The sequence below is a fragment of the Aptenodytes patagonicus genome, chromosome 6, assembly GCF_965638725.1.
Source record: "Aptenodytes patagonicus chromosome 6, bAptPat1.pri.cur, whole genome shotgun sequence".
Classification (NCBI taxonomy): Eukaryota; Metazoa; Chordata; class Aves; order Sphenisciformes; family Spheniscidae; genus Aptenodytes; species Aptenodytes patagonicus.
The window spans coordinates 70,474,570-70,499,715 of record NC_134954.1 but is presented as its reverse complement, the minus strand read 5'-3'; the positions used below and the strand labels follow the sequence as shown (position 1 = coordinate 70,499,715).

Here is a 25,146-nt window from a genome sequence, read left to right as displayed (position 1 = left end):
ACCCTCACCCAGGGAGAGAGTTAGAAATGGAGTTTGGTGGGCAGACAGGCCTTTTTATACCCTTATCCCTTATTATTTAAATGTAGCGCCTACTACTGTTCGCAGGCACTAAATGGAGAGGCCTTACTAGAATATATGTTCAGGACTGAAGTTGTCTGATGTTACTTGTCAAAAGTTTCGTTACAATTAGCTCTTTACAACTAATTAGAAGTTTTCATATCAAAGGTATTCTTTTCCTTTAACAAATTAAAAAAAAATTGTGTGTTGTTGAAAACTTGGTAAGCTAAGAACAGTTAGAGTGTATTTTTGGCCTTTTGGTGACACTGCTTCTGTTACTTAACAAGAAAGTTCTTTGGTTATACAGGTGAAAGCTCTCCTCATTGGAAAAAAATCAGAGATAGTACATAACTGAGAGAGCCTACCATACAACAGATCTTTTCAGTTTTCTTAGCAAGACTAATCTGCATAAAATTCGTTAGTGACATACCAAAATCTAGGGCTCTTCATTGGAACACTCTTATTAATAAATGGAAATCTCTAATTTATCATGTTCCTTAATACCTGCCACCTCTTCGCTTTCTTCCCTCCCCATCCTCCTCATCTGTGCATTGCTTTCAAAGTCTCTCATTATAATTTTCTTTAATGAGCTGGGTTTCTAATTATAGAAGGAAGACAAGACAAGCTGTTACTTGTATTAATGGACATGAAAAAGGGAACGCTATTAAACTTCTAGTTTTTAAAAAACTTCTTGAGTTTCATGATTGCTCTAACACTAATAATGAAATATTACTTCCATGTTACCCTATTACTTGAAGAAATTTATATAGTTGCCCATATTCATCTATGTTTATTCCTTTCATTTAAAACATGTGAGCGTTTTAACTTTTTTCCCAACTATTGTCATATTGAACCATTTGAAATTATTCTGCATGCCTTAATGTTTTCTTCTATCTCTTTTCTCTTCCTTTTCCTCTCACCAGAATTCTGTTTTGGACAGACTGGGATGCAAATTTTCCTCGCATTGAATCCGCTTCCATGAGCGGAGCGGAAAGAAAGATCATCTATAAAGATATGGATACTGGAGCCTGGCCTAATGGCCTTACCGTAGATCACTTTGAAAAAAGAATAGTATGGACAGATGCCAGGTAAAGTGATAACAGTATTTTTAGTATCTGTTTATAAATCCTTATTCTTGCATACAAAAATATGAACTACATTGTAAGTGGAATGTAGTTATGTACATTAGGTACATAAAGAGTCTTCTGTGCAAATGTACAGTATGTGCTTGCCTTTAATTGCATTACTGTTCTACATAGTTTCTGCATGGTCTTCATGGTCTGTACCAGCAGACCTTAATGGCCCTTACCAGGCTTCTCAGGGACCTCCTTCCACACGTCCTGCCCATGGTCCCAGGAGCCTATTTCAGCCCAGCCCTGGAGCTCGGCCCCTGCCTGCCTGACACCACTGAATATACAAAGCAAGTGACGCACGATGCAATCGCTCACCACCCACCGACTGATGCCCAGACAGTTCCCGAGCAGCGGTCACCCCTCCCCTGGCCAACTCCCCCCAGTTTATATACTGAGCATGATGTCATATGGTATGGAATGTCCCTTTGACCAGTTTGGGTCAGCTGTCCTGGCTGTGCCCCCTCCCAGCCTCTTGCTGGCAGGGCATGGGAAGCTGAAAAGTCCTTGACTAGTGTAAGCACTGCTTAGCAACAGCTAAAACATCAGTGTGTTATCAGCATTATTCTCATCCTAAATCCAAACCACAGCACTGTACCAGCTACTAGGAAGGAAATTAACTCTATCCCAGCCGAAACCAGGACACATGCTCACCTCTCTCGAGGGTGGTGGGATGTGGCCCTGGACAGTGAAGCCTCTGCCCTGCCAGCTGTGGTATCACCCACGGCTCCTGGCTCCCTGTGCTTTAGAGAGCAGTCGCCCATTTGTCCTCCTTGACACTTACACATGGAAGACCCAAGCTATTTCATTATTTTTTCCATAAGTTCCTCTGAACGGAAACTGATTTTCCCGCTGTATTTTCACAGCGTGGAGGTAAATTTGAATTTAAAAACAGTATACAAGCAAACCAGTATTTCATATCCCTAGTTAAATTAGTAATGTGAACTAAATCATCTCTGAAGTTAATGACTGCGCTGTAAACATTCTTTGGTCTTACCAGTATGTAAGAGTAACGTTTTTATACATTTTGCACCGATGTCATAATGGTTGTGTGATTTTTATTTTATTTTTATGTAATCTTAAATTTGGCGTTATCTTGTAGATCGGATGCCATTTATTCTGCCTTATATGATGGAACCGGCAGGATAGAGATTATACGGGGTCATGAATATCTTTCTCACCCTTTTGCTGTTTCTTTGTATGGGAGTGAAGTATATTGGACAGATTGGCGGACCAATACACTTGCAAAAGCCAATAAATGGACTGGCCAAAATGTCAGTGTAATACAAAAAACAAGTGCTCAGCCTTTTGATCTTCAGATATATCATCCAAGTCGTCAACCACAAGGTGACTATTTATAGAATAATTAATTATTATTCCTAGGGGGGGGGGAAGTATTATTTTTATATACAAATATCTGTATATGAATTTGTCTTGAACTGACAATTCTTAACTAAATGTCGTATTCAGCACTAGTGTTCCTTGGGTGGTAATAGAATCTTTATTCGAACCAGAAGCTTCATGGGATCAGTGTTTGTGAATATTGCCCATTTGGACTCTTGTTCTTGATCTGTTACAAATATAGTGCAGAACCACATTTATTTAAAAGGCTTCCAGCTCATTTTGTTAAGTGGAGTAACTAGTCTGACAGAAGTAAACATAACAACATTAGCTGTCTTTCTCTTGCTTCTCTCCAGAGGAAGATGAACTTTGCTGTGAAATAAACTGTGTATACAATTGTTAGTTGTAAATATTCACTTTGTGCTATAATTTGCCTTAATTTACTCATTCACTTGTCTGTCTCTATTTTCTTCTCAGTCTTCTTGTTCACTCTTAGGACTGCATAATTTAGATTCCACCGCTGCAGACCACTACTTTTCTACCTAAATAGCCTCAATTGGGTGTTGTCTATAAACTGACGCTTTTCCAAAGCGTATCCTAGTCACCTAACAGCTCTTATTTTAAAATAACATTTGCAGTTTTCAATTTCAAATTAATACAGTATGTCTTTCATGGGAGAATGAACTTAACCTGCTGGAGGCATGAGTTTGGAGTTTAAAACTTCAAGAAGCATCAAAACGTATTTTTGGTGTGGATAACAATCAAAACTGAAAGGAAGTTCACAGTATATGCATTAATTAAATAATGGGAAATTCTTTAATCATTTCTTGATACATTAGTTTGTAACTTTAATGTCCGATTTTCATCTGTTTGAAGCTTACCTCTTCATGTGTATATATTTCCATTCCAATTTTATATCAGCTTTTATAGTATAACATCTATTTATACCAGAGCACTGCTATATAATTATGGTAAGGGCATAGGCTTTGTCGTTAGATAGATAGTCCAAGAGTAGTTGTGTATTTAGTAATCTTCAGCTACTATAACTTAAGATAAAACTGTATGAATCTGGAAGATGAAAACTGACTAGATTTTATCTATCTGGTTTAATTAAATAGAATGTTTAATTCCTAATGAAAAATGCAGGAACCTGCTAAAACTTAGCTCCTTGAGACAGATTTACATAGGTAAATGTTGCATAGGTAAAAAGGCTAATGATTTAATTTCAGCTGAAGCTTCAAATGGTTTTATCACTGAATAGTGAATCTCTCATTCAGATGGTAAATATTTAGTCAAGAAATTTAAGTTATTGGCTTCAGTGGCCATACACGTGAAGGTTCATGAGGACCAAGAAAGAAATCACAGAGTAGCCCATTAGTTGCACATCTAGTATTTTTCTAGAGTATAACTGTATTTATTACTTCTCTGAGTATTATGAGGATTACAAATACAGATACTTTATTTAACTGGTGTAAATATACTTTCCACTCTAATTTTTCTGGCTTCAGTTATGGCAATATATAGACTGTACCTAAGCATGTTGCTAATAACATAAGCAATAATTAAATCCAAATCAATTATAGAGGGACTTGGCACATTTTTCTGCGTTTTCATCCTGATACCTACCTGTTGGTAGCACTATCTGCTACTCGTCCAAACACATCTTCCTGCCTTCCCTCATACTTCCTTTTTTCCCCAACTGCTGTCAAGTTGAGGATAGGTGAATCCAAGATACTTAGTACGGTGCTGACAACTGGCAATATTATTCTTCTTCCTAACAGTTATCTCTACTTCTAACATCATAAAAAAGAGAATTTTAATTGGGCTTTATAGTTCCTCCTTCTCTGACTTTTCAAACATTGAGCTTTTCAAAGTCCCTGTATCCCTGACTTGGGAATCATAAATGTTAATGCAAATACTTGGAAAGTGTTGTTACATAGTCATTTACTAGGAGTCTTTGGACTTCTGAATCAGATGCTTGACTTTATTCCATGTGAAATAATGTGGATGAGGTGGTTAGCTGAAGTAGTAATGAAAGGATGTGATAGGATGCTGAGCAGGAGAAAATGGTCACGATTAAACTTCCTCAGTTATTTTGTTGGAAGGATACTTGCAGATCAGTTCTCTCAGTGGATGCCCATGTAAAATGAAAAACTAAATAAGGTGATATTTTTCGATACAACTGTAGCTACGTTGATGTTTAAAATAAATTTAAAGTTACAAACCCAAATATAGGACAGGAAGACATTATAATATTGCTGATAATTTCAAAACCCATTCTTGGAAAGAGATACATTAGAGTATTGATCAAAAAGAGAACAGAGCTCAGAACCTCTCAACCGCAGCTGAAATGCCAGCTTTCTCAAGATAGTCCAACTCTTCAATGTAGCTTTGTTATACACGTGTAGCAAATCTTTTATTAGTTGTATCAGCCATCAGAGGGAAGAATTAAGTCTCTGTAGGCTTTTTTTATATTTTTATATCAATAACTCACAGGTTATTTGTAAACAACAAAACAGATCATCCAGAACAGAACAAGTCATGATTAATGAATGAGGTGACTTGCCCTCTTACTGATTTTATACATATGTTTAAGTTTACTCCAGCAACTATTCTTCTGCAGGGGTCTTATTGTCTCCTATCTCCCATAAGCTGTTCATTCTTTCCTAGCAACTTCACCGTCTCTAATTCTCCATCACCTGTCTTTGACTTTCTGTAGGTTATTTAGTGTAAATGGGCTTAAGGATACCTATTACCTACGGTGTGAATAATACGTGTTTTATAGATATCACATCTATAGTAATGCATAGTTAATATGTGAATAAATACTTAAACAAATACATTTTACACATATGTACTTCACATATGCAAATGCATATGTACATTTTCCCCTTATTTTTATAGGTTTGAGTTCAACGTTACATTCTGACATGCTTGAGGTGCCACCAGGTGCATTATCTATTAGTAAATTAAGTTCTGTTGTTACAGGATACATCTTCTAGCTATAGAAGCTCTTGGGATGTGCCCTGGAAAATACCGATGCTGACAAAAGAATTGAATATGTGTTTTTATTGTGAGATATAACAAAGGACAGTGACTTAATTTGTATGTAAATATAGGAAAGTAAAAAATACTACTGGAGGATGACCACCAATTAGTCATAGAACGTTCCATGATCTCTGGATAAAATTCAACTCTTTTGCCAAAAAGTTGACGGTAGTAGAAACTACTTTAAAACTCGTATCACGTATACTTGATTTTTTTAGTATTGAGAAATGATACTTTGTTTCTCTTCTCACCCAGGGTTTGTAGTGCTCGGTAAGCTATTCAGACTTTTATGTTAGTAGGTTCTGAGCAATCTTTATTTGAAAACATTAAATCCTGACACTTTTGTATGGCTCTGTAAATGTCTTAGAACCCAGTTCTGCATTAGTTATACCTAGAAGACTATGGATATAGCTCTAATGTAAATGAGTACCAGCAAGTAAAATTCTCCCTGCGCACTAGTTGTCAAAAGATTTGAAGAATGCTCTCTAATAGCATGCATTGAAAAAAGGAGAGCAATGAATACAACTCACTGTTAGTTCGTGATTCTAAGCATGATGACAACTGTGATAAGGACTGGCAGTGAACAGCTCCTAATCTACCTTGCAATGTGTGACATATGCTGCCAGGATACATTTTTTTGATGGTTTTATTTTAAAATAATAATGAACTTGCATTAAAGAAGAATGTTACTGTTTTCAGTGGATGTGAAGTTCCTTGGGCTTTATTACTTTTTGAAATAAGTAAATAAGAATTTACTTTTTAGGCCAGGGTACTGTTCTAACAAAGCTGCCCGACTTCTGGACAAAAGAGTATGTATGCCCAGGATCTTAAAATACGGGTGGAGTAAATATGCATCTCTGCACACCCCTTTCAAGTAATGGTTTTTGCTATTTTTTATAATTAGTCACTTCCCAAACTTTGGGATTTGAGGAACTGTGTTCTTTATTTGGTGTTTTCACAGTAGCAGTAGGGTTCCCATTAGCCATTTCTTGCTGTCAGAAAAAAACCAACTATTTTCTGTTTGGACTGGAGCCAGGCAACGTCTTTAGAGAGAGACTATAGCCTAGGGAGACATCCGTCAGTATTCCATAGCCATAGATACCTTGGCCTCAAGGCAAGGTATAAGCCGTAGACGAGTTTTCAGCAGTTATTTGCCAGAATCAAGAAGTTCAAATACCAAGTTGTGTAATTGCAGCTTTTATTTTATGATGTCGAAAACACGAGGTTCCGATTTATGATTGGCCTTCTGGGTTTGCTCTAAGCTATTCTCTTTCAATGGAAGCAATTTCTTTCTACATATCTCCAGTACCTAGCTTTATCGGAGCTCGAGAAAAACGGTGATACTATGCGATTACTTCTTAATTTTTCTTTTGAATTTGTAGCAATTTTGCAATAAATGAAACAAGATAGCATGCAGTTTAGAATCCCGAGATAAAATTAACAGTAGATTTACACTGCAAAATGTCAGTATAAAAACAGCACTGAAGGACAAACATTTTGTATTCTCAGCTCCCTAGGTATACATCTGGGTCACCTGTGTAGTTGAAAGGTTATTAGCTTTTAAAATACTTCATGCAACTTATTTTGACTGAAATAAAGTAGAGCAGAGCTAAATAAATTCCTGTAGCCCAAAGCAACTTTATTTCAGTTAATCTAGGACAGATGCTAATTTAAGGTAGTGAAGTTACAGCAAGATGTTTGTACGGATGATAGGTTCATCTGTTAGTAAACCGCAGGGGATTGTGGAAGGCTTCATGATCTAATGCAGAATGATGTCACATCTCAGGAATATCAGTTTGAGACCTACTCATCTTTACAGAACCAAAGCTGTGTGTCAGGAATGCTATTAACATAGCAAACACAGGTTTTCTGGGAAGAATATTTTCTCAACTACCATTATATTTTAAAAATCTACTTGCTGCAAAGAACAAGGTCTTCCGTTTTAGGCACAAGAAGTGGTACTTGTACCATGAGGTGTACTACGGAGGACAGCGATGAGAGGAGTAAATATAGTGCATTGGAAAGATCACAACTTGCCTAACACATTCCCCAGTTTTTTTGCATTTCTCAAGGGTAGTACTTTGAATTTAAAAGAAAAACATGCCCATGACATTCTTTTTCTTTTTGCAGATTGAATTTTTATAGCCTAAAAATCAGGACAAGCAGTATAATTACTGCTGAATATAAAGTATATTGGTACCACCAGGCTCTTTTGTAATTAAAACGTGAAAAACATTTAACTTCATAGCACTGTTTTGTTACAGTATTCTGTTAAGGCCTGGATTGCTGTTTAAAATAAATAACTTTTTACAGAAATGTAGCTTAAGATGCACATGAACAAAGTTTTGGCTATTTTATTTTGGAGGGATTTTAAAAATTTTATTAGTTTGAGATTTTATCATAACCTTTTTGTGTACATTCTTTTTATTTCAAAACCAGCAGGAAGATTGGTATATGTATCATGCAAAATATATACAATCTTTCTGAACTTTAAATTGGATTCCTTTGTGCCTTGTGAAAGTTCCATTTTTGTTTTAGGAATTATAAAAGCAGTCTTTCTTACCTTTGTCTTAACTCAGCATCCCGTCTTTGACAATGGCTGATCAGTGCCTACAGGAAAGTATGCGCCTGGGGAAGAGAACAGCCATGCTCCTCCCGTGTAGCCTGTCAGCTTCCAGTAACCTGCAACTCGGTGATTTTTGAACCTCAGATGGTATCTGTGCTTCAAAGGCTTTAAAGCCTTTGACTGATTCCTCTTGCATGAACTTTTCAAGCTGACTTTTGAACTTACACAAACTCTTGATGTCTACAACTTTTTGAGCAGATGGCTCTGGTGCGTAACTACGCACTGTGTGAGAGAGGACCTCATCTTGCTTGTTTTGACCCTAATACTTGATAATTCTGTTCAGCGTGTCCTAGCTCTTGTAATGAGAGGGGTATTGGACAGCCATTTCATAAGTATAAATATAATCTGTTGCTTCAGAAAAGGATCTTTTAGGTATGGATGCTATTTCAGTGCTCATCCTCGTGTATGTAACTTGAGGTTGTTTTTTTCCTTGTATATTAGTAGATATGTATTGAATTTTATCAGAAGTTTTATTTCTCAGTCACTCTGTCACGTAACTCATGTAGCTTTTCACACTTGGATTTAATTTAATGCTTTGTTACCGCTTTTTTCTTACTTACTCTAACAGTAAATTTCTGATTTTTTTTTTAAAGTTTTCTATAAAGCATAGCACCTGCTCCTAAAAGGTACTATTGGCTTTGGCCTTTCCACGTGGTAATACCTTAGCATTACAACATTTGTTATTCTTTTACATCTGCATTTCTTATCTGCCTAGTATGTCAGTATGCTTTTTTAAGGTCAGTCATTCCAGGCAGTCCCTTCTTAGCTTTGGACTTATACCATTAATTACATTTTTCTCTGTTTGTTTTTTTGCAGTACCCTTTCATCTCAAACTGTACACTGGGGGGGGGGGGTGTGAAACAGAGACATTCATTAACAAGAGCTCCAGAATTACCATAAAGCTATCATACCGTATACAATACAGTATCATGAAGAATTGCGCTAACTTTGAGCTAATAATATTCTTGTTTATTTTGTTTCATGGTGAATATGTAAATTTTTGTTAGATGGTATACTGACTAATTCTTCAAGTGAATGATTAAAAACTGAAGCAGAAATAGTGAATATAGGAAATAAATATGTGTTTTAGAACTAATGCATTCTCTGATGAGTCCTAAGTTGCAAATTCCAAAGATTAATGCTAAAATAATCAGATATAATCGGATACAGCAGAAGGATCTTTGGCCCTATGAAAAGCAATACTACAGAAAGTATTGACAGTGAGCAGAGGATTAGATCTATAACTGGTTTTAAATATGAGTGGGAATAGATTGCCAGAAATTTAAAAGTATCCTTTTGGTGTTACTGTAGTGCATATATTTGAAGGTGTAGGCAGAACTTAATCATGTCGCGCACCATTAAAGTGTAAGATTAAAATTTTGCCAAGCTAAAATCTGATGCCAAGCAGGGACAGGTTCAATATGAAGTTAATATGGACGATAAGTTGGTCCATAGTGAATGCACATTCAGAGGTTGTCAGAGTAACTGTTAATTTGTCAACTGGTGATAGAATGAGGGTTTTTTTAAGGGTTACTGGTCAAGAAAAATAAACTTTTTGTTTAAATAATGTTTTAGAGAGCAGTCAAGAAGAAATATGATGACAGAGAGTGACATATGTATATCTGTGCACAGTACTGTAAGAGAAATAGATTGACAAGAAACCAGCAGTGGAACTCAATTAAATAATGCAAAAGGCTGGCCAGTTGGTGAAAATGCCAGTTGTGTGGATTGCCGTGATCAAAAGGAAAATAGATTGGTGGAAATGATTAGGAAAGGAATAAAGAACCACAGATAGTGAACTGTGATGCTGTATAAATCCATATCACTCCCATATCTTGGATGCTGTATACGGATCATATAAAACATACTGAGAAGGCTTGACAGGCTGATCAGGAGTATAGGAAAGGTTTTTGTATGAGGACAGGTAAGCTGATGCTTCTTGAAATACAGCTTATAGTCAGGCTTCTAGACAGATGGCAGTCTGTGAAATCATAAATGGCATGGCGAAGGTGGATGAGGAATGGTTATGTGGTTACTCACAATAGAAATAGAAGGAAGTATTAAAACTAGCACAAGGAAATAAAAGAGCCAAATTTTTGAGAGTCAAAGCAATAGCATACCTATTTGCCTTCAAGAGAATTAGTTTTTATTAGAAAGTAAAGAACGGGCTTAGCTGTTATTCAGTGAAAGCGGCTTAGCTGTTATTCAGTGAAAGCAGTATGAATATGAAAGGAATATATACATATGTACTGGTATAAGTAATTTTTAGATCATGGTAGTTTACTCCTCCAATTGTGCATGCACATGGAAACAAATACGTCTGCTTTATAACACTTCTTTTTCCACCAATTTTGTATTCCATGATATATGAAGGGAACTGTGATGTGGGCAGATAGTACACAAATTGTAGTGTCTCCTCTTTGTTGATGCTCGTAGCACACTTTAACCACAACTCTTTCTTTAACGTGACCATTAACCAGCACACCTTTTATTTTTTCTTCTGTATGTTCTATTTGAATTCCATACTCAAATAGCAACTTTGGTAGAGAAAAACGTAATGCACTACTTGCACAGAAGACAAGATGGGAATTATTATTCTTAGGCCCTAAGTAGATCCTTGCCACGGCGGTTGTATGCATATAAAGAGGTTGAGGTTCCACTGAAATTACTGTTTTATATTGGCAAATAAATTAAAGGAAATGCTGTTTTACAGAATGTATGACTAAATTTTAAATCTTGCAGCAGCAGTGTTAAGAATGCCAAAAAATGCAGGTTGAACCACTAGATCAAGGATCCTGAGATCCCTTACGACCTAAATGATTCTATGATCTCCTTCACAATATTGTCAAAACCCTAAATTATGTTTCATTTTTGATGTGAAGTTCATAGGGATAGATGACTTATATTTACTAATATTAATAGTCCATTAATAATTGATTCTTATCCTGAAGGGCTCCTGGAACCTTCTTAACTTCAGTCTCTTTTCCTCAGCTCCACATTTTTTATCTTCCACACGAAGTTGTGACCTTATTAAAAGAGATCACCCCAGATTTTTTCACATTGTTACTACAGTCACAAGGAAAGTGATGATATTAATTAAACATTTCTCTATTGTAATTTTGGGGAAAGCCAGAATCAAAAATAGTCATTGAATAAGGATAATAAGGTATTTACAGTCCATTAGCAGTCAAAGAAGATACTAATTCATTAACCAGGAATAAATATTTTTAAGCTTATTGGCCCAGCTGACTTTTTGTCAGAGGTTTAGAAGAGCTGACCGGGAGGATATGGGATGCTTCTTTTCAATAAACCTTGGGATAGCAGGAGAAACTGCAAAGGCTGGGAGAGTGCTGAGTGGCCTCCAGTGCTGCCAGTGTTTGAAAGGGACAAATGGGATGACTTTACAGAAAACTGTAAAAGCCTGTGATTTTTTGATAGAATGACGGAAGATGTTGGATAGAATTTCATTAACCTGTTTATCCAAGGTTTTGAAAGTTTCATTCTTCCTGTAGTACCGGTCAGACAAGTAAGTAGTTAAAGGATTCAGGAGTTGGTGGATAAATTTAAGGAAGCACGCATTGGTGAAAAAGAAATGGTTCAATGAAGCAAACCTTCAGTTTGTCTTCAAATTTTAGTGCTTGAGTTTGAGCTAAATTTATTTCGCGAAGAAATTCATACATCAGATTTCTCTAGTTATCTAATTACTTATATTGCAGGCTAGCACAGCGTTGGAGGAATATATTATAAACTAATTGATTTTGTTAATTATAAGTTTGTCTTTATGAGTCAGTCATTCCCACTTCCCTTTTCATCACTGTTAATTTTCTAAGGTTTTTTAGTAAATGGAAAATTCAACGTTACTTTCTGTTTATGCTTGGAATGCCTCTTCAGGAGTGCTCTGGAACTGTGTGTGTATAATAATGAATGAAGATAATAAGAATAGTTTCCAGGTTTTGTAAGACTAAGAAGTTTTCTCCGGTCAGCTTTTCTTTCTGCTCTTTAAAGCAATTTTAGCACATCTTGTTCAATCCGTGAACTGTAAGAAGCTACTTGAAAAAAGCTGCACTTAGGAGAGGTTTTCCTTTGAGAAAAGTAGAAATACTTTGGCATGTTTTTTTCAAATTATCTTTGCGTGTTAGATTTCCAACTAATATTCTAGTAGGTAGATCAAATTGAGAGGGAACATTGACTTTGCCAAAATTCATTGTATAATCTAAGCTTTGACTCTTCACAAAGTGAAATTTGTTGTTCAGGTCCTCATCATATTAACATTTCTTTATGCCGCATGTCCTGGTTAGGAGTGTACAATTCTTCACATTTAAATGTTATAAATAGACTGCAAAATTAATATCTCACTGGGAAAATTTTATCCAGTGGCTTCATGAAGTTACAATGATAAATTTTGTGGCTGTACTAACAAAAAAAAAAATGCTTGGACAAGAGTTGACTATTAGCCTAGAAAAAGTGATTAGAGTACAAGCTCAGTGAATCAATGAGGCCAGGTTTGTCTTCAAACAGAATTTTCACCACTTTCTCACCAGTGTAGCTTATGCTAGTTTGACAAACCTCAGTTCCAAAAGGTGTTTTTATATTTCGTGTATTTCATTATTCAATTTTAGCTTCCAATCCATGCGCTGCTAATGAGGGCAGAGGTCCATGTTCTCACATGTGTCTGATCAATCACAACAGAAGTGCTGCATGTGCCTGTCCACATCTGATGAAACTGTCTTTAGACAAGAAAACATGTTACGGTAAGTTTTCCTCCCAAAGCCTGACAATTGTATTGATTTTAGAATTTTGAACTATACAAATTAAAATACATAATCTTAAAAACAATCTCTACAGTGCATCTTAAAGATATATGTTAAAGGGACATCTACTTTTTGGGAACTGATAACTTATTCTAATATATGAGGTGTGTGGAGCTTTGATATTTATTACCACAGCCATTTTTTCTGTTGCTTATGCGTATGGTATGTTAGTAAAACTTATCTCTGCAAAACAGAAAGATTTATACTGTGAAGTGCGTCATCAGAAAATGATGAGTCGGGTACACTGAATAACAACAAGGTACTTAATAGCTTAAATCTCTACCTGTTCTTCTAAAGTTGTCTTAGGTTCATTTTCAAGGATTAAGAAAATGAAATGAAGAGCAAGTATTAGACATGCAGCCTTGCAGGGGAGTTTTATAAAAAATGACAATGAACACTTTTAAGCTATAAAAGCCCTCAAAATGTCAAATAATGGTGTCTATTATCTGTAAAACCTTGTACTACATTACTCTTTTCAGTGTTGATTAATAATGTTTAGGAAATACAAAAAAAATATTTTGTCGTATCAAGGATATTGCAGGGAAAAAAAGTTACCTCTACTGTTCATTCACAGACATTTGCTCCAATAATTTAGATTTTTGAGATTAAAAAAATAGAGTTCTGTTTTGCCTTGAATGTATCACCTGTTTTCATTAGTGGATGTCTAAATGAGAACAATCAATGTGTTCTTTTATCTTCCACCTGTTTGCCTTTCACTACTTACACGTTGTGGAATTCCTCCTGAGTTTTGTTGTTTGCAAAACTTCCCTGTTACAGTGATACTCTGTTCCCCCGAGATACCAAATGTTAATATCTGTTATGATGTGCAAATGAAACAGTATTTTTTTTGATTGGGATAAGTGGGGTGAAGTTTTTTAAACATCATTTAACCTTTTTTCCTTAGACTTGCACAAGGCCATATTGATTTAGTGGTGTAGTAACTTCTTCTCCAGTGTCCAGAATTAATGCATTTTTCCTGTGATTTTTATGCTCTGTAACATACTTCATTTCTCAAGTATCACTAGGCTGCAGGTTTTCTGGAGATACTAAATCATTTCCTATAAACTTTATTTACACATTTGTAAAGTGATCTCAAATAAATGACTTTGACGTCTGTTACCAGTGTTGTGAAGAGGATGAGGAGTAATGTTTTCCTTTTTTCTTACAGAAAGGAAGAAATTTCTTCTTTATGCAAGGCGTTCAGAAATAAGAGGGGTGGACATAGAAAACCCGTACTTCAACTTCATCACAGCCTTCACTGTTCCTGACATTGATGATGTGACAGTCATAGATTTTGATGCTGTTGAGGAACGCTTATACTGGACTGATGTGAAAACACAGACCATCAAGCGTGCCTTCATTAATGGCACTGGCTTAGAAACCATTATTTCAAGAGGTAAATAGCATAACATTGAAGTAAAAATAATTAATTATAGGTAAATGTGTGTTAAAAGTATGCTAAAGTATGAGTGTGCAAGTTCTTGTTAGGTATACCTTTCACTGGTATTGGATAATTGATCTAAACAATAAGAAAGCACAATTTTGTTCATTTTATTGATTCATAATTCATTTTTATTTATATAAATTGAGATATAATTGTAACATTGCTTTATACAAGATTGAAATGTGTAGTAAACAATGGAAGTAGTGTCTTCTGGGGAAGGTAGAAAGAATAAAGATGAAAATCAGAAAAATAACAGCATCCTGACATAGCTTTGCATTGAAGAATTTCATGTGGATTTTCTATGTCCTTTGGCTATCTGTGCTGACCTAGCGAAGAAATTAGCTCCATCAGAGCTATTTTTAATTTCCAGTCCATGTAGATCTTTCGGCTTTGGCACCATCGGCGAGATACACGATATGGTAGCTTGGTAATTTTGGTGATACTGCTGTTATGCATTTACCTGTTGCCGTCTTGCAACATGTGTCATGTTCAAACTGATTGCCATCAGGCTGTTTGCAGTACTTGAATGCCATGAGGAAATGGAGTCTTTTGATTCTGTGTCTTTGAATCCTGTGTACGTTTGTTCTGTTGTTGCTGCTTCAGTTACTTAAAATACTGCAATTCAGGATTTCCTTTTTATTGAGCTTTTTCATTACAGGTAGGTTACTTACAGCAATAAAAGGAAACTTAAAATATTGCAAGTGGAAAATCATGACTGGCAGTTTTTTTCTGCAGCTAACACCTTCATTGTTCCAACACTTTTGCTCTGTACTTTGAGTACAGAAACTTAATGGATTGTAAAGTCTATACCCAATTGCTTCAACCCTATGTCAGTAGCTCCGGTATTAAAGTTTAATATATTAAAGATACTGTTTGTTGTCCTTGCTAGTGGTGTGTGTGTGTGTGTTTGTTTGCAACCACTGTCAGTTCCTCTCCTGGCAGCACATAGTGTTCTTCTATTTTGTAATATAACTACCTGCTTGAAAATAGGAAACGTATCTGACAGGGACTATCTGGAGGCAAATTTTGCAAACTCTGGTTCCTCAACTGTTAAATGTATGTTTGAAGGGGAAGAGGAGAAAAGAAATAAATCACTTCTGTAAGATCAGACCTTTTTCGATTTTGAGAACAAATTAAAAAAAAATGAAAGTACTTCGTTAGTTGATTATTTGGGGACTTCAGAAAATTACAGCTCTGCCTCTGGTGTCGCTTTAGAAGAAATTTGTTCTGTATTAGCATATTTTGGGAAATCATTGGACAAATATGGCAATATCCTCACTTGACTATGTAGATTGATGAATTCGTTTATTTTGTGTGGGTATCTTTATTTTTCTCCTGCTATCTCAGAGACGACTTTATTAACAATTGGAGATGTTTTTCAGTACCAGTAACGAGAACAAGGTTTAGAGTGCCTCTTAGAGCTCTTCTTTACCTCAGGAATTGAGGTGCCCAAAAGAGAAAGAATTGTTGGTTTTTTTAAATGGTAGTAGAACAAAAACATTGTTTACTACATAAAATATATAGTGAAAAATCACAAAACTTGTCAAGAAACTTAATGAAACTTAAAGAAACATACTATGTGTGAATGTTTCTGTTTATCAGCATTCTTTCACATTCTTTTTATTATGGTAGCTTCTGTGGTGGAGTTTTTTTGGTATTTTTTTGTGCCAGATGTAACTTATTATATATAAAATTTGCAAAATTATGATGTTCTTGGCACATCAAATATTGTAAAGACTACTTAATATGTGTAAATGATCTCATTTCCTTAGTTATATTTTTATACTTCTTATAAGAACATAAGAAGCTTTGTAAGCACATACTAGTGGGATTCTCTTTGCATGAAGTCTTATGCCAATGTCACAAAGATGTCAAAGTCATACTTTAATCTTTTTAAGAGTATGAAATGCTTGTTTTCTAGTTCCTCCAACCAAAAAAAAAAAAAACCAAAAAGGCAGGGAATCAGTTTAAAATGGGTCGGGGCTATGTATTCAATGTTCTTTGTTGCATTCTCTAAAGTTGGCAAACTTCCTAATGCCCCATCGCCGTTTGACCTTATGTATATGCAAGTCAGTGCACAGCCACATCCATGTTAGTTTGTCAATGACAGTAATTCTGTCAGTGGAAGTAACCACATTACGTTGACAAAGTGATAATGTATAAACTACGAACTATATTAAATCACCCTTGGCCTCTTTCCTCGTCTACAAAGATGCTGGCCAGTATGAACCATTGCTATGCCAAGGCAGAGCAGCATGTTGGTATCTAGATCTTGAGCAGCATTTAAGGCAGATATTAACATACATTAACTTTTTTTTTAATCAATATCTTGATAAGGAAGACTATCACATACAACGACACTTGCGAAGCTACCAAATTAATCATATCTTACTCATGTTTTGCTGCCGCAGATAATACTGGTGGTGTGGGTTAACCCCAGAAGGCAGCTAAGGACCCACACAGCTGCTCGCTCACTCCCTACAGTGGGATAGGGAAGAGAATCAGAAGGGTAAAAGTGAGAAAACTCATGGGTTGAGATAAAGACAGTTTAATAGGAAAAGCAAAAGCTGCATGCACAAGCAAAGTAAAATAAAGAATTCATTCACTTTTCGCATTGGCTGACAGATGTTTAGCCATTTCCAGGAAAGCAGGGGAGTAAGTTGGAGTCTTCAAAGTCTTCAGAAATAAAACCAAAAAACTTCTTCAGTGATGTAGCTACTTACCTACTTACGTGCTATAGAACTATGGTATAGACCAGTGGTTTTAATTCAGATATTCTGCAGTGAGCCTTCCTGGTGCTAAAGAAGGAAAAGTAGGCTTCTAAACTTCAGCATAGTTTTGTTTTAGAAAGCCACTTAATGTTCTATATGTAAAGTATGTCACAACTAAAGAAATATGAACCTTCCTCTTATGTCATGAGTAATATTTATGTTTATTAAATATGATTATTGAACTTCCTAGTGGAGGCTAACTCATTCTACATCATCATCTCTTAAAAAAAACCCACAACAAACCACACTTTTTAATAGTGCACTGAGTAATAAATGCTTTCTTAAGTAGAAAAATACACTGCAAAAATTCAGCAGTGATTGTTATTTTTGGACAATAGGTTTTATGCTAATTTTTAAAGAAGTATTTATGGAGGATTTCTCAAATCTTCACTGCAATTTCCATGTTCTTATTACAAGTGTATTACAAGAAGAAAAATAATGATGATTAATTCTTGGCAACTAGTTTATAAATACATCTGAATAGAAAATTGCACAATATTGTTAACAAACTGTAGAAGAAATTGTGGGGTTTTTTTTCTCCAAGACTGATAATCCAGAAAGAAAATCAAAAGAACAAAAGAACAACTGCTTTCACTTTTTGCAGATATTCAGAGTATCAGAGGTCTTGCAGTGGATTGGATATCACGTAATTTGTATTGGATTAGCTCAGAATTTGATGAAACACAAATTAATGTGGCACACTTAGACGGTTCCTTGAAAACCTCAATCATCCATGGAATTGATAAACCCCAGTGTCTTGCAGTTCACCCAGTAAAAGGGTAAGATATCTGTAGTTTTAATAAATAAACTATGGTAAAGCTCATCAGAAGATTTCTTCTTTGTTCAGAGTTTGAGTTTGTTCATTCTGTTTTCTTTCAAACTTAAAGTAAATGCATGCGTTTGAAAGATTTTGCTGAGAATTTCTTAACGGAGTACTGCTTCCCTAGCAAAGCGTACTGTTGATTAAATCATGTAATCATTAGTTGTATATTTTGCCTGCTTCTAAACTTATGAATGTTTTCACTACTGATGCATTAAAAATACTGTATGCACAAAGCAACATTATAAATCTGTTCATTTTCTTCAGTAAGCTCTACTGGACGGATGGTAACACAATTAACATGGCAAACATGGATGGCAGCAACAGCAAAATACTCTTTCAGAATCAAAAAGATCCTGTTGGTAAATACCTTTTTTCCTGTTTCTTTTTTATTTGATAGTGCTTTATTATGGACATTATCTTGAAATGCTATTTTAAGTATACCATGATGTTTTTCATATACTACATAACAGTGATAAGAACAGGCATAAAGACATGAAAAACACGGATATACTTTTGTGTTTCACAATTTAAGATATTTTTGGCCTATTCTAAGTGAAATCTACTGTAGTGGGTTAAGTATAGTATTATTAACTTCTAGGATTACAGTAGTTGCGTAGTCTGAAGGTGAAGGAGAACCCATCTGTATCTCTCAATCATTAGATCATGGGTAAAAAAAAATAGAGAACAGAATTTTAATAAGTTATGGATATATGTGAGAGGATACTTTGACTGGAAATGTAGACCCTTCCTCACCCGTATCCCAACTGCATGATCAAATGATAATTTGGCTCTTAACTTTTCACATACAGAAAAGAGCAACAGTTGAAGCATACGTTTCATATAATGACTTAACCTCAGTTTTAGTATTTTAAAATTAATATAGTTGCTCATAAATTATGGCACTTTCTGAAAAAAAAATTCTCTCTATATATGTATTATTTATTTATTTTTGGTTCAAGTCTCGTCCTTTTTGTAATTTCAGTTTTTAGAGAGTTAAAGTGGTTACGTCAATTGCTGTTGCCTTGTTAATGGCCCATGAATAAAGTGATTACATTTTAAAGCATTTATGGGTTTTCGTAACTGAATGCATTAAGCAAGCAGAAGCAAAAATGAATTAGTTAAATAATTCAATAACTTTGACATTAGAGCAAGACGACATGCATTTTAGACCCTAAATTCAAAGAATTTTGTAGAAATTATTTGGTAACTGTTTTATTGTTGATTTTATTTTCTATCTGTCCACCTGAAGAGACAGTTTTCTATTTATCTGGAGAAAAAAGCATGGTAAACCCACTAATTTTAAGGTGAAGCATAAACACGTTTAATAATATTACGACAATATTAAGAAGTAAGGCTGTGTGCAACATTTTGCACTGAATATCCTGTGATCATAGGTCACAAGGTCCTAAATTGCAGTCCTTATGGTTTCTGTCATTGAGTTTGTTCTGAGTAGCAGTAAAGCCACTGAACCAAATACGTGGTAGAACGGTAAGTACTCCTTTTTTTTTTTCCCCTGTAAGTATATCAGTACTGTCAAAGGCTGCATGTGCAAATCCATGTGGGTTTTGTGAAGTTTTTCTTCATGGACATGTACAGTCTCACTGGTATCAGATGGAGTATTCATGCAGTTAAACATTCCTGTAAGCCTTGTAGGAATGAGGATTGTGACATAAGTTTTTTACTTGACCACAGAACTGCGAGACAATTTGTTTTCTTTCTGTACTACTGGATTAATTTTTAACACCTTTGAGATCTGGTAAGAATTACTTGAAAAATGTTATATTCCAGATTGAAGGTTCTTATTGCATAATAATGAGACCTATTGGATAATAGAGAGACCATAGAGATTTAATTGTTTTTCCCTTCTTCTTGGCAGTCTGAAAGTGTGCTAAATCACTAAGTATGTAAAGTGTAGAATATGTAGTATGTAGAGTGTAGATATATGTATGTATGTAAAGGGAAAATAAAGCTTGCACTGTCTATTGCTGAAAGACTTTTATTGGTAGACATCTTGGCCCAGTTTTATTGTCAAGATGGACATGAAAACAGATTCTGTTGCATGTCTGAGGGAAAATGATCAGATACGCTATAGGTCACACAAGTATTAAATTTCCGGTATCAAACTCTAAATTCAAATATAAGCAAAATGTCTGTTTTAATGGTTTAAATTATTCTTACCATTAGCATAAGAAATTCCCATGCGAAGAACAAGAAAACACCGCTGAAGAGCCAGAGAGTACCAGTCTTAAAATCTTAATTTAATATTTCATTTCTAGCTGAGAAACTGTCTTTCTCTATAAGTTAAACTCTAGTTCATGCAGTGCTATTTTTGAGTATTTGGGGAGCAAAGTGAATGATCTAATAAGTAAGTTCACAGGTGGATTATTGAAGACGACAAATATATGGCTTACTAGAGTTGGCTGTCCTGCTAATTTATAGGGTTTTTAGTTTTCTTAATTTTAGACATAATTTCAGAATTTGAAGAATGAGGGAAAGTTTTCCAATCTGTGACCTGAAGTATGCTGATGGATTTTTTTCTCAATTTGAGTACTATCAAAAGATGATGATTTAAATTAAAATATTTTGTATTAACACCAAGAGTATGTAGTGTGGAGATTTTGGAAACTGGTAATCTTAGGACGACAGATTTTGTCTCTTATTTTTGTCTTAACTAGTACATACTAGATATGACTTGCTAGTCCATTCTGCAGTTCTAAAAGGCTCAAATGCTGACACGTATAGATCGGTTGAAAAAGGAACTAGTCACTGGAGTTCCATTAAATTGCATTAATAGGGATTCAGAATTAGTGCTTAATTTGGCTTTTATACTTTGTGAGGCAGATTATTTGATCATTGGTGTCTTGAACTTATTTTCAGTTAAGCAGTTGTTTGTTATAAAACTCTAAAAATATAAACCATGCATCCATTGGATTTTTTTTTTAAGGAAATGGCTATTATTAAATGATAGAGTATTGTATTCTTAGTAAGTTTTGAAATAGCTTGGATAAATAACCTTTAAAAACATACTGGATCACTCTCTCAGCTATGTTCAAGGGACTCCATAATTATAGGTTGCGGGCAGGGGTGTTGTTTGGGTTTCGTTTTTGGGGGGTTTTGTGTTTTTTAAAAAAATAGAGTTCAATTCTTTCTTCTAAACAAACTTGGAGTTTCTGGTTTGCTCATGATTACACTACAGCCCTATTTGCTGTTTTAGCTCTTGTTTCGTTTTCTTGGCTGACTCTCTACTTGAATATCCCTTGCTAATTTGTTCTTTCTTTTGAGTATATAGCATAGTCTGCAAACAAAATTGTTGCAGACGTGAACCAAAAATATTCTTGGGACTGGCTCTTGAAATTTTATCTTAAATTTATTTTGTTTGTTTAAAAAAAAGTTCTTTCTTAAGTATGTGTGTGCATTTAGCAAAGAAATAGACCTAAGGATTTCCTAATTTTAAGCACTGTTTTTTCACCTGAAATGTAATCAGCCATAAACAGTTAAAAAACCTTTCTTAAGTCACATTTCTTAAGGAAATGTGGACAAAAAGTTCCAAATATTGTTCCTGTAATTCATCTAAGCTGTAATAGCCGTGTCCAACATTTAATTGATGTCGGTAGTATGAATGAATCCCATTATTAATGTTCTTGGATCACATTGTGTCCTTAAGCTTCCACCGCTTTTTAGAGAACATTTCCACTGGTAAAAATAAAGTTAGAGGAACATACATCATTTACACAGTAAGTATACGAAAAACGCTATCAAGAGTCATTTCCTTGAACTTCAGTGATGCACCAAATTAAAATATCAAACGATTTTCTGGTAGTGGAAGCTAAGATCTCATTACATATATGGCTTTAAGATAGTTTTTGGAACCTTGGTGTATGAATTGCTGGAATAACCTTTGTGATATAGTATCACAAAGTATACTACTGTGTGATAGTATATTTCTGGAAATTTGAGTGAGGAAATTGGAAAATGCGTGTGAAAACAGTTGTCACGACAACAGTGACAGCCTAAGTCATGTTTTTTTTTTTTTTTTTAAACACAATAGAATTCTCTGAGACCAATATTTTAAAATCCTCTGGAGCACTGGTCCAAACTCATCATAGACAAATACATGGTGTTAATTAGAATAATATTTTTCTCAGAAATCTAGGGCAAGTGCAAAATGGCAGGTATCACTAGAAAAGGAAACACAAGAAACTGAAATAACTAAGGCAGTTTTAAATTATCAGACAGAAGATCGTTCAGTATTTTTGATGGACACAGTACCTTTTTGAAACCTCTTCTGGTGTGGTGGAAGAACATAGATGAACTATAGAATAAGATTATTAGACATAAGGGTTTGAAAACATTGGGGACGTGATTTATCATATTATAAACAAGCACAGGATTACTTGTAATATGTTTTATTTTAGCATTTTGAATAGCCTTACTTTGGTCAAAAGAGTCTTTTAATATGTATGTGGAATATACCTGAAATAGAATTCCATCATAATCTTACCAAAACAACAGAACATTCATTTTATCAATGTGCACTTTTATCGGGTATTTGAAACCCTTCAGCAGTTTTGGCTGAAAAACTGTTTTTAAAAAAACTAGAAACAGCAGTTGTGTCTACTCAGGTTTTTTTGTTGGAGAAATAATTTTTAATGCATGTGTTGGGCAAAAAATAACTTGAAAGATGTGATGGATCATCTGAATATTTCAGTGTAGTTCTTTCCCGTTCTAGAATATGTTCTAGTTTCTGAGTAGAGCAGTGGTTCATGTATTTTGTTTAGCTACGCTCTTTCTCCTTCATCTGTTGTGCCACAGTGGAGAATCTGGGGTGATCTAAAGAGGTCCCTTCCAATCAAAATGATTCTGTGATCTGCCATCTATATTTAAATCATTGGTTAACAAATTTTTGAAACCCGAGTTGTTGATTTGGGGTGGGGGGGGATGGGTGGGAAGTGAAAAACCAAAACCAGACTCCCTCCCTCTCCAAAAGGAGAACACTGACCTATGTTAAGTTCTGAATACCAAAAGACACTGAAAAAACTGACAAACTGTAGAAGAAGGTAAAGAAAACATTACTACTTAATTTCACAAAAGACAAAAGTGATAGCGTCACCTGAAGAGAACATTTGGTCTCCTGAAACGCTCACCCATTTCAATACCAGTGGTCCATCCTTCAGGAACCCAGCTCATTGAAAATGTCCTAAGCAGAAAGTATGTGGAAAAAAGTTGTCAAGAAAACACATTTTCATTTTTATTTTCACGTGACATCTAGTCTATATTGACTGAAATTCTGAATGCAGGATTTGTTTCTGACATGCGATGTAGCAGCAAGCAGCACATTCCCAGGGTATACAAAGTCTTTCCTAGATTCCATCCAACTGCAATTCAGGAAGCTAGGATTAGAAGAGGTTGCTTTAAGATCACTGCGAAAAAAAGAAATGACACTATACCTCTCTGGACACAATTTTTAATCTTTTATTTCACTGTTTTTTAATAATAGGCCTATATTTTAACTAACACATAAAATTTGGAAGATACCTTTCATAATATTAGATTATTTTTATCTTTCTTATTTGGGAGGAGGATACCACCTGTGTAATTATTTCTCTGACTTATATTTTAATTTTGGAAAACTTTCAACCTACCAAGGCCTGGCCTGCAGTCTGTTCACTTGCATCTTCATATCCTGTGGGAAGGAGGAATTGGAGATGGCTTTGGTTTATAAGTTGTACCAATAAGGTCTATGTGTACATGTTAGAGCAGGTCACAGTTCTTTCAGTGTATTTTCGTTTACACCCTTTACTCAGAATAGTTCTATGAGCTCACCCTGATGAATACTAGCAGTTCTCATCTAGCTGATGACTCTGGGCTCTTTGAAGTACTCTCAGAGTCTGATGCTTTGTCTTCAATGGATGGGCCTGTCTTCTTTTCCTTTCAGTTTTCTGAAGACCAAAACATGCAGTATTAATATGAAACGGGTACTTCTTGGTAGTCGGTGAATGACCAGTGCTTTCCATTCAGTGTTCCAGTGAGCACGCAGTGTTGCCATCTGGTAGCTGCTTACGCAGTCAGTAGATATTTCTTTTCTACAATCCACATGTTCAGGTTGACTTTGGCAGCTGGGACATAAGGTGCAAGCCAGTCACCCACACTAGAACGCATCACAAATGTCTGTGATGCTTATGGCTAGTAAGTCAGACATTTTCATTAGTGAAAACAGGACAATTCCTGAAAAAATCTAAATAAACATGCTCTGCCTACATTAGAAATTATATGTTTACACAAGGGTTGGTAATAGGTGGAATAACACAACAGGAAAATACTTTGGGAAGAAAAATGTGGTAGACTTGGGTAGAAGGAGATGGGAATGTTATTTCTGTCAGTTGCTGCTGTGTAATTGGAATACCCATGTGTAGAAACACTAGTTTAATATCTCAAGAAGTAGAAAACCTGACAAGATAACATTGTAATTGCTGTGTAGATTGCTTTCACAGCAACGCCATAAATAGATCTGTCTAGGTGAAATCTGTAAGCAGCTGACTGGTAGCAGTCAGGAGTTACAGGGAATAGCAAATGCTATCCATCTCAGAGTAAGGAAACCTTTATACTTGTGTATTACCTCTGTTACCCATAGCAAGGTTCATCCATATTCCCAGGAAAGTTTCCCGTGCTAGACCTAAGTACTGCAAGTGCTTCTTGTCTCCAAGGTCTGTGGCACTGTCTTTTTGCTTTGAGCAGTGCTTGTACAAGCATGAAAACACGTATGTGCAGAGGGATACTGCAAGATCAATCTCTCCTGAAGCACCTATTCAGTATCCTTATCCTCTCTCGAGCTTGGTGGTTGTTTTTCTTCTGGGTGATACACCTGCAGAGAGGGGGAAAAAATATCAGTAACTGTAAAGGAACTGGAAAGCTGTTTTTGAAAAACTTAGAAAGCGAACACCTTTTGGCCCACTATGTCAAATGTGCGTAAAGAAGTAGTGGTATGATGCCAGCTGTAAGTTCTGCAGCGCATGGCACTGCTTTCTCCTGTCAGGATTTTGAAAATAGATCTGGCTTTCCACAGAGAAGCAGTTCACAGGACGGAAGAAGAGTACT

General features: G+C 35.4%; 1 protein-coding gene across 3 annotated transcripts in view; it reads left to right on the top strand.

Moving 5' to 3' along the window:
* Window positions 1-25,146, top strand: part of LRP1B (LDL receptor related protein 1B) — a 780,133-nt gene that overhangs the window by 534,675 nt on the left and 220,312 nt on the right. For all 3 annotated transcript variants that reach the window (XM_076343117.1, XM_076343116.1, XM_076343115.1), the window contains 6 exons: window positions 981-1,145; window positions 2,290-2,534; window positions 12,822-12,953; window positions 14,182-14,409; window positions 17,833-18,007; window positions 18,316-18,410. In XM_076343117.1, coding sequence (XP_076199232.1) covers window positions 981-1,145; window positions 2,290-2,534; window positions 12,822-12,953; window positions 14,182-14,409; window positions 17,833-18,007; window positions 18,316-18,410 — 1,040 coding nt within the window. The remainder of the gene's footprint in view (window positions 1-980; window positions 1,146-2,289; window positions 2,535-12,821; window positions 12,954-14,181; window positions 14,410-17,832; window positions 18,008-18,315; window positions 18,411-25,146) is intronic.